Source organism: Columba livia, chromosome 3 (assembly GCF_036013475.1).
Source record: "Columba livia isolate bColLiv1 breed racing homer chromosome 3, bColLiv1.pat.W.v2, whole genome shotgun sequence".
In the NCBI taxonomy this organism is placed as follows: Eukaryota; Metazoa; Chordata; class Aves; order Columbiformes; family Columbidae; genus Columba; species Columba livia.
Window position 1 is genome coordinate 88,653,047 of NC_088604.1, and position 14,788 is coordinate 88,667,834.

Sequence of the window (14,788 nt, forward strand, 5' to 3'; positions counted from 1 at the left end):
TGACAGGAATAGTAAAGAAGAGTTGTGCTGTCTTTCCATACATCAGTCTGATGTAAACAAGACAGCAAGTATCCAGCATGTGATGCTGTCAAAAAATTGCACGCAATTGAGACGCAAAAAGTACCATAGTTATGCCCTGCGTACATATTACACCCCTTGCTTTATCAGTGAATGCCATACTAACCTCTGCTATGGAGTACCTAGAAAATAAACATAGAAGTGTGCACTAAAAATGCTGTATATTATTGTTATACAGACATTTTTCTTTATAAATACCCAAAAGGTCTACAGCTATCTGATAAATTGCCTATAAAAAACCCATGGTTTCCAGCATAACAGTGCTAAACAATACAGTGAATAAAAGCTCCCTCTCCCTGTTAAAACTGTAATTTAACATACTAATTCAGAGTGTCAGGCCCATAAAGCACAGAAGTCAGACTGGGCAGTTGGCTCAGCCACCCTCTTTCCATCCAGCCTCCCAAGCCACTGAGGAGGAGACAAAGCATGAGAAACAATATATTGTGAGAAATCAAAGCTCATCCACATTTTGTTTTTAAATTAAAGACAAATTAAGTACAGTTCTACCCTTGGTCTACCTCAATTAAAAATTGCGACCTAAAACAGAGTGTCCATCTATTCTGCTGTTCCCAGGACGGCACTCTCACAAAAGGTGGCCCATCAAACGTGGTCCTTCTAAGGAAGGAAGGAAGGTGCAAGATACAAGTACCAGCCTTCTCTCCACAGCTTTCAGAGGCAAAACTCATCTAATCTTGGTTATATTTATGCTATAGTCCATTGATGAGATAGGAAATATAATTTATCCAGTGCATCAAGTAAAACAAAGCTAAACTAAACTAAACAACACACCAAAAAGGATTTAAAGTACTAATGGCAGAAGTAATAAAAATGGCAAAGAGAAATATGAGAGTCTAGAATAAAGGTGAGAACAATAAACACTAAAAACCACCTGTCACAGTATTTGTTACATAATGGCTTTATATCTTGACATGTAAAGATCCGTATTCCCACCTTTTGGGAAAACCCTCCTCAGAAGTGTTTATGCTAAATATACTTCCTATAAGGAACACACAATTCTGAAAGCATCTGAACAAAATTTGTAGTTATTTCTGCCCTAAGATTGGTCCCTCCCATCAACCCAAAGAAAATATCTTTCCTCTATAAGAACACTTTACTAAACTGCTATAAACATTTTATTGCATATGATTTATTGTAGAAACCAAATGTGGGCTTGACAAAGGAGACCTATTAGAATAAAAATTCTGTCATGAAATAGATTTAATGAAGTCTGTGCCAACTTTCTGACATCCCTAGAAAGCTTCTAATGTAAAAGACTCCTCAGAGTAACCCCTACTTTGACAGCTTCAGTGCTGACATTTTTGCTGGTTTAGAAAAAATATTACATAAAGGAAATGTTAAAATATATTCAAATTGAGCAATGGTAAAACTGCATGCAGTAATTATTTATCTAAATAAATGTAGCAATCAATTTTCAAATATATTCACATGCCAATGTAGGCAACCAGTAGCATCTTTATACTGCATAAGCTGTGTACTTATATAATTCAGCTTGCTCAAACATTTCTTTTAATTTCAACAGGTTGTCTTTCTGTACTTCCAGAAATATAGTTTGTGTTTTAAAATCTTACAGAAAACAAAATTATTAGCAATTTGCTGGCAACTGTCTGGCAGAACACCATAGGCCAAATTTCTATGCCATAGCAAGAATTTTGCATATGGCATCTATGCACACATCCTTGGGGGATGGCAGTGGTGGCAGACAAAGGCTGTGAACTTGAGTAACTTGACCTGTGAGTTCATCTTCCCTACTTTTGTGTACATCAGAGCACATATGCAGAAGAGAGATTCGCACAATCCTAGAGGCTGAATTGGTTTTGTTGTGCTTATTGACTACCAATAGTTATTGGTCCTGATGTCCACCTAGATAGCAAAGATATGAAAAGCCATACAACACATTAGCACACCCAGTACTACAACTACTGCAATGCTCTTAACTTTGAAGACTTCTCCACCCCATAATCCTACAACACATTGTAAGCTATTTTTATTACATAACTTTTCATACCAAAGGAACAGTTGATTACTAGCATATATATAAACAATATTTTTAGAGACACGAGAAAGAGCTATGCTCCCTATTAATCAGTTCCTTTGTAGCGTGTAGACTATCACTGTACTTATCACACTTCTCTCTTACATTCCCTTGGGTGTGATTTCATGGCCCACTCAAAAACTTCACATTTACAGCAACCACCCTTCTATTACTGTCGATAACATCTAATTGACATGTCAAACCTCCAAGGAATACAGTAAATTGAACCACAGCATCCAAAAAGAATAAAACAGTGAAAAAAAGTAGATCAGCATGTGCTTCCTCATAACAGCAACACAAGCAATTTGAGGTTTGTTAATGGAAGGGAGGAAAACTGTAACCCTTTCTATTTCTGCCACACTGAACTATCTATTAACCTCAAGGTCAGAAAACAAAGCCTTGTGAACTAGGACTGAAACTTGAGCAGCAAAAAACCTGAACTCACATCCATAACTTCAGCAATTTTAGACATGAGACTGAAGTGAACTGAGACAAAAATAACGCATACAACTTCTGCGTCTGTTACCATTTATGGAAGAGAAAAAACATAGGTCCCCTCCCAACACTTCCTGCTAAACTAAATGTTAGTATTTAATTCATAACTCTGTACCTTAAAAATTCATACAAAAAGAACTGAGCAAAATTCACAAATATAATTTTAAAAACAGAGGAAGTTGATTTGTGACGAAAGAGCACAAAATACAGTCAGGCAAAACTTGTGTAAGTGACGACCAAGGTAAGAGGAAAAAGGCAGAATGACTATAATTATGTAGTTGATGTATATGAAATCCTTTAAGAAAGAAAAACAGATTTACAGGGATACAAGACAAATAATGGAATGAAATTGGGTAATACGATGTTCAGTACTGGTATCAAGAAAAAATTCCTATTGTGGGAACTCAGTGTGACAGAAAAGGAAAGAACACAATGGAAGCACCATCCCTGCAAGTATATAAAACAAATGGACAGAGCATTATTCTAAAAAATATACCACATACCACATAGTGCAGAAATCCACAAAGGATGAAGCTAAAGATGAAATAATGATTCCATTTTGTGATTTACTGATATAATCTGCCCTGGTAAAAACATTACTGTAAATAAATCAGTGATGTTTTCTTCCCTCTCCTCTCAGTAACGTGCATGAAGAGGAGCTGAAAACATGCCAGCCACACAGCAAAACGGAGCAAAGCAAAGCTGCAATGCATGTGGAAATAATGTACGACAAGACATCCAAGGGATGCTAAGACACTGCAGTTTGCAAGACCTTGCTGCTCTGTTCAAGGCTCGTTTGAAAGATCCACATGTATTTGCGGCTGAAAAGCAACCACAAGGAACCGAAGGTAAAAGGGGAAAAAAGAAAAGACAAACTAAGAATTTGAAAACCCTTCTGTAATCCTGAACCACATTTAAGAAACATGACTTAAAAGAAGCTAGATCTTTCTTCAGTCAAACTAGACTCCAAAAAAAGCTCGCAAATGAGATGTTAGATGCAGTTTCCACACTTCTGAGAGACTCCTAACGCTCTGTAATGGAATACAACTCTGGTTTCTCTCTGTGAAATCTTAATTCTTCATGCTTAATAAGGCAAGTCTGTGAAGCTGGAGCTTCTTTCTTCTTTTGCCTTATTAGAATCTTTCAAAATCTGGGCATATAAACACAAGGAAAAATATGTACTTCAATGCCTCTATCATTCGGGGCTTTTAAGCTCAATAATTACACAAAATGACCCTTTACATCTGTCTGACTTGCTCCAGCAGGCATTACTAGCAGCATAGTGAACAGATTAATAAGAACCCTCAGTTTATTTTTGTCAAGTGAGACTTGAAATTGAACTTAACTATGTAGCAATTTCCCAGACATCTTACTTGAATATATTTCATCTTTGTATTGTACGAATGTGGCCACACTGAGTTCGGCAATTCTGGAAGAGGCATTCACAGAGTTGCTGTGAAATTTGCTTCATGTAAAATACAATGAAGCGTGGTTGAAATACAGTGTTTGACAGAAGGGGTACAAGAACAGTTTTGCTGTGAAATTAACTTCATGTAAAACAGGATGAAATGAGGTCAAAATACCCTGTTTGACATTGCAGGTACAAGAGCGGTTCCTTTTATCCTGTTCCACGCCACCACTTGGGAGCTCAGGCGTGAGACAGAATTAAAGATTATACAAAAATTAGGAAAAATGTTATTTTTGTCATTCTAGGTATGACAGGACAGCAGATGCATGGAAGCAACAGAGAAAGCAATGTGAGCATACAGGCATTTGTAAAGGCAAGAGGGCTGAGAAATGTTCAAGATATTTTATTATGAGATAAAACAGTCTTAGTGGTTAAGGAAAAGAACGACGGATTAAAACGGATGTGATGGAATTCTAGAGACAGGATCATAGAGTGAACTACATATGAGTATGTAACGTGCCACATGCCGTTACGAGGAAAGGTATTCACACACTTCAAATACTATCTTTATAGTGAAAGAGATAATCTCATAATGATAGAGATTATCCTCTTTCACAAAAGTATACCCAGAAAAAAAGAAATCCAGAATTGAGTTTGCCACTAACGTTGTGTAAAGTATTTTCTCACTTGAAGTCCTTAGACAACATGGAAAACACTCTTGTGTACATCTGAAAAGTGGTTTAGAACTGTTAAGTGCATGACCTAGATCTCTCTAGGTGTGCTTTACCTGTGATTTATTACCAAAGGAAACACAGCAGTGTCTGAAAACTGAAAATGCACATAGTATATCATAGGATAGAAATATGAAACACTGGACAAGAGCAATAAGCCTCGAAGTCAAAAAATATTCTTGAAAAATCAATCAGAAGACAGTTAATAAATTTTGTTAATGAATCTCACATCCACATCCCAAAGGGCTTTTCAATGTACTAATTACATTCATACAAAAACTATAGGAAAAAAACCTGAGGGGAACTCAGCTGAGAATTTAGGGTTTGAAATAGCTATTACATAATAAAAAGCAATAATAAGCAATGGAAACATGAAATTAAGTTTGGAAGTGTTTAAACATTTATCATAACAGCCTTGTACTCTGAATAAGAAACAATGAGCCCAGGAGGCGGAAAAAAAATAAAATAAAAGATCCAATACGCTATAAACCTTCTGAAAATAAAGTCCACTCCACAAGAAAATAATAAAACTGCCCCAAACCAACTATATAGACAGTTGATACCAACTGCCTTAGAACTGCGCATCAATAAACAATATTCACTGTCTCCCAGATTCTATCGGAGTTTCAGACTGTTTTTTCCTACTGGGGAATCAAACGTGGTGTGTCCGCTGCCAATGGATTAGGTCCATTTCATAATAACTACACAAGAGAACTTTAAAGAATGATACTGAGTTGATAACTGTCATGGTAGCCTGCTTCATATTTGTCTTCACGGGGCTTATTTTATCAAAAATGTCATTAACTCTGAGGTCTGACTCCTTCTGGCCTTCAGTATCTTCTGTTTTTTATTTGACTTTCAGACTCTTTGCTGGTGAATTCTTCTAACAAGTGCAGGTCCCTATTGTTCGACACTAACATGCTCAAGCCCACTTATTATCAATGTTTTAAAAAACAGGACGGAACATGACTGTTTTTCATTACTGTCATACTGTGTAGAGAAAAACAGCTTATTGTGGAGAAGAAAAAAAAAAAATAGCTTCCATAGAGCACTTGAAAATTGACAATTACACAACCAGTATGCACTAATTGGCTCTCACTTAGGGAAAGTAAGCGAGCTTCCCCTGTGAAGATAACAGAGATCCAGTTTCTGTCTTCAGCCTTTTGAAACTGGGAGAAGAGAAGGTTCAGAGTAGCCTGCCAGTTCCTGGCTTTGAGCACTGAATTACTAATTTACACAAAATGCTACATTAAAAATACCATTAAAACAACCCAAAGCAGCATACTGATGGTTTAAAGGGGAAATTCATGCTTCAGTAGACTGCCAAAACCAATATATGCTATTTAAAAATAATCTAATTTTACTTCTCATAGTTTTGTTTGCCACTTACTGATCACCAAAGGTGTCTGAGGTCTGTGTTTGCTACCTTTTTGGCCCATCTTTATGCCCTTGTTCCAGAGAATCAGCAAAATGACTCTGAGACCTCACAGGAAACTTGCGAGACAAGACACTCATGACTTTCACAAAGGATTGTAACTCCCCTGAAAGCGTGTGGAGACAGAAAGCCAGGCAGCAACTGGCAAAGGAAACAACTCCTATCCACAGCTCTCTGAAGACAGGAAAGTGAATAGACAATATTACTAGAAAAGCAAATTTTCTCATTGCAAGTATTCTGTCTCTTCAAATGTGGGCCTCTGTGAAATTCTCCTGAATTTTAACTCCATCCGCTTTCATTTGCTACAGCAGCATATCCCACGTGGAAAAGCACACCAGTTCTTTTTCTGGAGTCAACCGCAGTATATGAAACACAGAACTAATGCCAGAAAGGGCAAATGCAGGATTTCAAGACCTTATCAACCACCTAGACTACACTCATATATTCAAAATTTCAAATAGAAAAAGACATATTTTGGAATATACTTTTTGGAAAGAATTCATATTCCAGCCTCACACAAATAAGTGTATAATGATTCTTAGCTGACTGTTGCTCTGAGAGTTGCTTGTATTCAAACAGGCAATCCTGGTCTGAGGCAAGGACATACCTGCTTCTCATTTTCTTTAAACAAAGACACATAAGGCAAAGTGATGACAATTTTTATAGCAACATAAGATTAGTCCTTTTTGGGCTGGGATGTCCATGTATTCACTAATAAAATTAGGATGTGGCTGAGACAAAAAACAATTATAAACTTTGATCACATTAGCAGAAGATTTGTTTTGTTTCTTCCAGGTGAAAGAGGGGATGCAGCATTCAGAAACATGCGGAGAAGGAAGAGACGAGGGGGCTGCTGCTTCCACCCTGCTGTGCTGTAACTTGGTTAAGGCAAATTCCTGAGCACAGGAATCTTTAACTGTCTGCCCAAGCCTGATGGTGAGTCAAACCCAGCCATACAGCACGAGTTTGATTCTTGCTTTTTCCTTGGGGAGTGCCTGAATCACTCAACCAAACTGCATTTAGAAGCAGATTTCTCTTTGTTGGAGCTGTTTGCCCCAAATGCCAAGGTATTAATGGTAAGGGGAAGCACAGAGATGGGAAAAACATAAACATGTTTTGCATCTAGCAGGAGTATCTTTACCATTACATTATGATAGTAAACCAGGTAAACGGCATCACCTCTGCTTTACTACAGCATCTGTTAATTCTGGTTAAAATCCAACTCTTCTTCTGTTTGTTTTGGTTGTTAAAATTACATGCAGTTAAAATAACTTGTTTGTTTTTCTCAGGGAAAAATAATCCATATGTTTTCAATTTGGTTCAAGATGTCTTTTTTAAAGGGATTTTTTTATTTTACAGAAATTAAACCAAAAAGTCAGTTCTTCACATTCCTACCAGTGACTAATTCAATTTTCTCTTATTCATTAAGATGTCTCCTTCACCATATCGAGATCTGGCCCAAAAATTTTTAAGTGAGGGCCTTCATTCAGAGCATGATATCTCTTCCATTCTACATTCAACTATTTTTGAGCACTAAGAATACGCTTTTTTTGTGGTCACACTACCACATTTCAATAATTCTCCGTAAAATGAAAAGTGGTCTAGCTCTGACTGTATGTACTGATGATAGTCTCTATTTCGCAAAAACAGTCCTAACATTAATAGCATTTGTCATTTATACAGTATTTTATATAGTTGTTTTATATGTTAATATATAGAAACAGTTTAATATGTAACTTATAAATACACATTATATATTTATTTTCTATATTATACATATACTTATTTGTATAGTATTTGGAGTTATCAACCTTTCATTACAATAAAAGTAATTTTTGAGCTGAAGTCACTTGGGCATTTCTGCAAATTCCACTGGAAAATAAAATAATACATATTTAAAGGGCTTTCTGTGGTGGGATGACTGAAAAAGTCCGATTTGCTGCTCATAAAGGCCAAGAGATTTAAATGTAATAGGAAAAAATGCTGTCAAATGCAAAGATATCACTTGAAAATTGAGGGGGGTATATGGGGGCCCACAAACCTCTCAACTTAGTCACAGATGATACAGTATTTAAATGTAACTGCAGAGGCTAGAAAGAAAAAATGCAATTCTCTAATCCATGTGAAAATGGTTCCTGCAGCCATGGCTTTGAGAACCTCCAGAACACCTTCATTTTGAACCATGATCTTGAAGTAGAAGCAGCAGCTATCTTTATTTCAGAGACGCATCTATACTTGTCCAAGGTTAAGGCTTTAAAAAAACGTGGTTTGAACATGGTGAGTAGATGCTTGAAGTGGGCAGTGAACCAGCAATTCCACCTGCACTGTACAAACTTAAGCAAGTGCTCCTTTTGACTGTTAGAGACTGTTAGTATCAAAATGTACAATGAAAAAGTGCAAAAATACTCTAATTCTGACTCTCCCTCTCTTTCTTGTTTCAACTTTCAGCCTTTTAGTGCTCCCGCTGCTGGAGACAGACAAAAAGATGAATTTTATCTATTATGCTGAGATGCCCTTGAGAATCATTAAATCCCCTTTACTCTTTTTCCAGACCCAGTGGCAGAATCCAGGCTTTCTACTCATCAGTTCCCTGTCCTTTACACAGTGAAAGGATGTGTCAAGTTCTCCTTCACCAACATGTCTAGATGACATTGTAGTGCACATTTGAATCGCACTATTTGTTAACAGATGAAATAAACCTTTAGAAAATGTGTATCAGCAGCGTTGCCAGAAAGGAACTAATAACTCTCTTGCCCTATGTGATAAACCGTCTCTGAACTTGTAAAATCCATTTTGTTTTGTTTGGCACAAATACAAGATGGGTAGGGGCTGTTCCCCAGGTGAGCTGATGACTTCAGTTTTTCCCAGGAAAGAAAGCAGACCTTTTGGTAAACTGACTTGGAGAAAAGGAGAGAAATAAAATGTTTAAGTCTGAGTTTCCCTGGGGATCAGGCATGAGATTATATTGTACCAACATTCACTGAAAACTGAGCTTGCCTGGCTTCAGGATATGTAATGTATAAATTTGCAGCCCCATGACAAGTATCTGGGTCATTCTTAGAATTAGAAAGCTTAAGAGTCTATCAGCATTGAACTACTCTTCCCTACTAGAAGAATGGGTTTTATCAGTAGACCAAATAACTACAGAAAAGCCAATGGAAAGTATACATGTGGACAGTATTCATGCCCAATTTCTCTCAATTTTAGTACAAAAATGAAAATGAAACCATTTTTCCTCTCTCTCTTTTTTTTTTTTTTTTTTTTTTTTGTTGCTTTTTAAGACGTGTGTTTAATGGAAGGGTCCTGTTCAAAAGCAGAGTGCTCAGTGCATACGGGTCAGGCACTCTGCTTTGGAACAGCCACACAGTCAAGCTTAGATAACTGGTTGACCTGCTCTGATTTGGTCTCTACCCTTGCTCTCCTCATACCCTTCAAATATCATACAATACAATTATATGCTCTGATAAGGAAGAAATGCATTTGATAAAGAAAATCCTTTACCAAGCTCTCTTTTCCTCTCCTACCACATTTCTAGAGGACAGGTGATTTGACACCAGGGTCACCATAAACACACGAACTCCAGAGAAACATGGTTTAACTTCTAGTGATCACGAAAGCAAGGGTATGGTAAGGCAGACTGCTTCTGAGAATGATCAGATAAACTGTTTGGAGACCCAGTACTGATGTGCATCTGAAGAACTTGATTCTGGTTTGAAAGTTTAGATATTCAACAGAACTAGACACTGTCACCTCCTAAAGCTGTATTTACAAGGGTCTCCAGTTAGAAATCCACAGGTTATGTAAATGATAGTTCTTTTCACAGTCAAAAAGTCACCTATGTAAGTACTGAACAAAAACATAAAAATCACCAGTTTCCCAGTTCAGACTTTGTGCAAATAATTGGAAAAAAAAAAACAAACCAACTCACTTGCAGGAAATTTTTGTGCAATCAGCCACCATAGTCCACTGCTGCTGATTTGTTGAAACCTCAATGTAGTAGCTGTAGCTCCGATCATCACAGTCCCAAAGTAGCAACCTAAGTATGAAGAAGTTGAGTGATAAGTAAAATAAACATTAAACCAATCTGCTGAAGTTTTCCAGTTCTTTATTTCCTCCTCTCACTCCCTTATAAATTTAGCTGTTTCTTTTGGAATGTGCCTCTAACACTCAACAAGGTCTTCACTGCTTCTGTCATCTCAAACTCGAGTGTCTCTATTCTTATTTTCCTAAGGCAAGCAATAGACTTACAGGTTTATAATAACCATCTTACTAACGTTACTTCACTACATGCATTCAATTACTTTTAATTTATTTGAAAGCCAATAAATGAACTAATTTATTTGGCATGCAACATAACATTGCCCGCTTTAAGCCTGAAACAAAGATCTGTTTGGAAAGGTCAGTTTAAACACAGAAAGAAGAAAGGTTATAATGACTGAAAAATATTACACTGTCATCTTAACTATATTCTCTCTTGTTTTCTTTTAATACATCAGAAGAAAAAAGAAAAAACAGAGGTATCACAGACTCATTCCACACTCATTCTAACGAACACACAGCTCTTCAGGAAAGGCACTAAATGACATATTGAACAACCTCCAATTTCCATACTTGTCTCACAGACAGGAAGATCTAAAGCATCAGGGATGTGATTTAACTTAAGTGTATCGTTCTCTAAAAACACATCAGGTAAATGTTCTGTCTTCTCTCCTCTTTATATGGGGATTATTCTCCTAATGTAAGAGATACTTGAAACCGCAACATCATTCCTAATTTTAATTTTATTTCTAAGGATATGAATTAAAGCAAGCCCGAGAACCTTGCCTTTTCTGTCCTCCCCCCCTCGGTGGATGGAATTAAAATATATGTACTTAAGAAAAATATCCAGCATAGAATGCCTTCTTTAACAAAAAACATGATGAATTCTATCCAGCATGTTTGCGAACCAACATAGAGCATCCTTTTTCCCAGTGAAGCATCCACAAATAACAAGAGGCTATTTATACAACTTAAAGGGGCAACGGACTGGCCAGAACAGAGGCAGACATGTCTGCACTTTCTTCTTTAGAAGCAGTTAAATGTTGTCCATACTTTATATGTTACATGAAACCCTTGAGTGGTGTCATTCCACTCATTAGCAGTGTACAGTTTAGAAACACTAACTGCTGTTCTTACTGTTTTCATATAAACTCCATGGCAAATGTGATATCAAAAACAAAATCTCAAAAAATGTTTTCTATTTGAGTTAGAAATGACTAGACACAAGACAAGCACGGTGCGTTTACCATTCTCAGAGTTAAAGCTCTCTTGTCAATCTACCCAAAGATTGAATTGCAAGATTCTAAAACAGTCCACATCATGTCTGTCATGGAAAATGATGTCTGGCTGACTTTGGTTTTGCTAAAACTCTTTATTTTCTGAACCCATACTCAATACACCAAAGGAAAATAAATACTCTACTGCAACATATTGGCTGTTACCAACGCTGCTGTCTCTTGAGCCTCACTTTCTTGTCAAAGTTAGCTAGCACCTTCTAGAACTACTGCTTAAATCTATTTGATACAGAAGCAAACAAACTTGCTGTAGTCAAACAACCAAAACATAGCTAGTTATCAAAAAATAGCTATAACTACAGCCACACACAGAAAAAGAGCGGTGTGTGAGCCAGGTGATACAGCTAAACCGTGTTCTTTATCCAGCTGTGTGGAAAAACTTCCACAGATCCACATTTTTCAAAGTGCAATAGATAAGGGATCCATTGATTGTCAATGAGAATAGCTGAGATATACATAAAAAGAAATGGAACTTGGGTCATACTACAGACTTTCCCAGAACACAGTTTCAAGCTGCCTCTCTTTAATCATCTTTCAGAGAAGCATCTAAGTTTCATATTAGAAATCCCTTTCTTCCAGTTGAGAAAGTCTTTTTTGCTTTCAGCTGCTACCGCTACTGGGAGGAATATCACTGCAAAAATTATTGCTCACTTTTAACATTTAAAAAAACCATTACTGCTAGATGGGGGCAATGGCTGGCTGGTAGCTGAACGCAGAATCCCTTTACAGAGAGAGGCTGTGCCAAGCAGGAGCCGACTGTCCTCACAATTTGATTATTAAGGACACAATCTTTGCCCTAAAACCCTATTACCTTCTTTTCAAAACAAACTGTTGTTTTCAAAACAATATAGTTTAGCTCTCTTTTTTAGGTTTTGGAATCTCATCATTCAAAGTGAATTTGGGTCTACTGGACAAGCAGATTTAAAACAAACTCCCGATATGCTCTCAATGAACCCAGCAGATTAATATTATCAAAAATATTACAGTATCAAAAATTGCTAAAAGAAGCTAAAATAAAACACTTTTAACAGAAGGATTTAGCTCATATTAATACTCTCTATTTGCAAATTTAAAAAATAAAAATTGTTGCCTGTAGCATCATTAAAGACAAAGAACACCCCCATATCCCAAAACAAAACCACCCAACTCCCACCCCTGCTTCATCAGATCTTCTTTTCTGTATCTTGAAGGTCTCCAAATACTGAAGAGAATGAAGTCTTTTTTGCTCATAAATACAAAATAAAAAGTTTACAGATTAAAATCCTGGATTTGGTAACTACTAACAATCAACAGATCCTGAATTGATTTAACATCTATATTTAAACCAAATCTCCAAATCTTCTAGATGATAAAAAGAGGGAAAGCAAAACCACAGGTACATTTGTGGGTTTTTTTGTTGTTGTGGGGTTTTTTTGTTTGTTTTTGTTTTGTTTTGTTTTTTAAGCTATTAAAACGTAGCTAATAATGCTTTCCAGTAGGATCCTTTTCATCATGAGGGCTCAGTGTTGTTCCCTTGATCCATGTTTTCAAAGCTATGATCAAGAGTTTCAATATCAGAAGCACACTAGTGACCATAATTTCAACTAACAAAACTGTAATTAAAACACAACTGGCTCGGCTTTAGAGCAAAAGGCTAACAGGATGTATGTGTTCCTTTTAAGAATGTGTATAATTACTTTCTCTCAAAACAACCTAGCCCAAATTAAACAGGTTTAAAAAAGCATATGGCTTACAATTATTACAAACCAAACAATGAGTAAATTAAAGGTGGCAGAATCTTTCCCAAAGTGACTTAGCATGAATGCTAAATGTAGATTTTTGTTTCTTTGGGACTTGTGAAAGAAACAACAACAACAACAACAGCTATTTCCTCACCTCCCCGCAGTAGCTTTCCTAGGAGAGATTGGGGAGGGAGACTGTCAACAGAACCAATATGGAATTTATTCTGCATGAAATGCCTTTCTGGATAAGCAGTGAAAAACTTTCAGGTGATCATATGAATATTCACCACAGCACACTGGGCACAAGGGCCCACTTTTTATGCCCAGTACAGTAATTTTTGAAACACATTCCATGCAAACTACCAGGCTAAACTTTTGTAGAGACCCTATGTTTTGGTAAGATGGATATTAAATGACAGGGAGGAGAACATTCCACTTAAAAAGTCAGAACTGTACTCATTGGAAATGCATTTGTTTATACTGAAATTGCCCATCTTCCAAGGGCTTTCCATATTAGAATAAAAACGTAAATTAGCTCTCATTAGTAAATCTTGTCTTCAGGATTGAGAAGCAAAATCAGAACAAAGCTTTATCCAGCCTTCTACCTGCCATATTGTAAGATTTAAACATATTTCTCATATGCCACTTCTTTGGGTATCTAAAGTCTAAGCCTGTTTATCGTTTAATATGGTACTGTTACTTACATTACATGTCGAAAATGACTTATTTTAGAAAATAAAAGCTTTTCAAATATAAATAAAATTTGACATTACAGGTGTGGGAAATGGATTATATTGGCTACCTGTTACATGAAAAGATGCTGCAGTATCTTTTTTAACAGTATTTCCCTAAATGTCACTTGCTTCCCTATGATTCATTGTTCTGCATTTACATAAGCATTTTGTGGTGTCTCTGCTTGCTTTTTATTCCCAGATTTCTGAAAAAAAGATTGTCACTGTTCAGTCACTGTGTCACTGTTCAGTTCAGACTGCCGTGTAACTACTACTCAAGGTGTCAGCAGAATACCAAACAATAATAGTCATGCACCTGACAGGATGATATCCGCTTCCTGAATACTGTAAGTCAGTAGATACCACATATAGTATAAATATTTGATACTATTGTGTTCATGAACTACTTGCATACTTACAGAAACTCAAAAGACAGAAATTAAAACATGAGCTAGGGACACTTCTTGAAAGATGAGGAAAATGGAAGAAAATGCAAAACCCTACAGAAAGAGCTTTTTTAGACAATTCTTTTTACATTTTTGCTTCCAATTGTCTATAATTCCCTTTAATTTTCTGCATATTTTGGTTTCAGTAGTTACTTTGCAGAAAACCAATCTTTCTTCGGGATCCTAAAAAGGAGACAAAATTCCTGCATATTTGCTAGGTGCTTATACGATAATTTATTCTGAGTTACATTTTCACTCTCAAGTCAGGCAAACACAGAAAATGAGCAACAAAGAAAGAAAAACTTCATAGGCAGAAGTGGTATGGAAAATTAGAAAGCATAAGGGATGTATATGATG

At 36.5% G+C, this 14,788-nt stretch overlaps 1 protein-coding gene across 2 annotated transcripts in view; it reads right to left on the reverse strand.

The window, feature by feature from the left end:
- BTBD9 (BTB domain containing 9) overlaps positions 1–14,788 on the reverse strand; it is a 117,669-nt gene that overhangs the window by 12,958 nt on the left and 89,923 nt on the right. For both annotated transcript variants that reach the window (XM_065058129.1, XM_005503811.3), the window contains exon 10: positions 10,129–10,236. In XM_065058129.1, the coding sequence (XP_064914201.1) occupies positions 10,129–10,236 (108 nt within the window). The remainder of the gene's footprint in view (positions 1–10,128; positions 10,237–14,788) is intronic.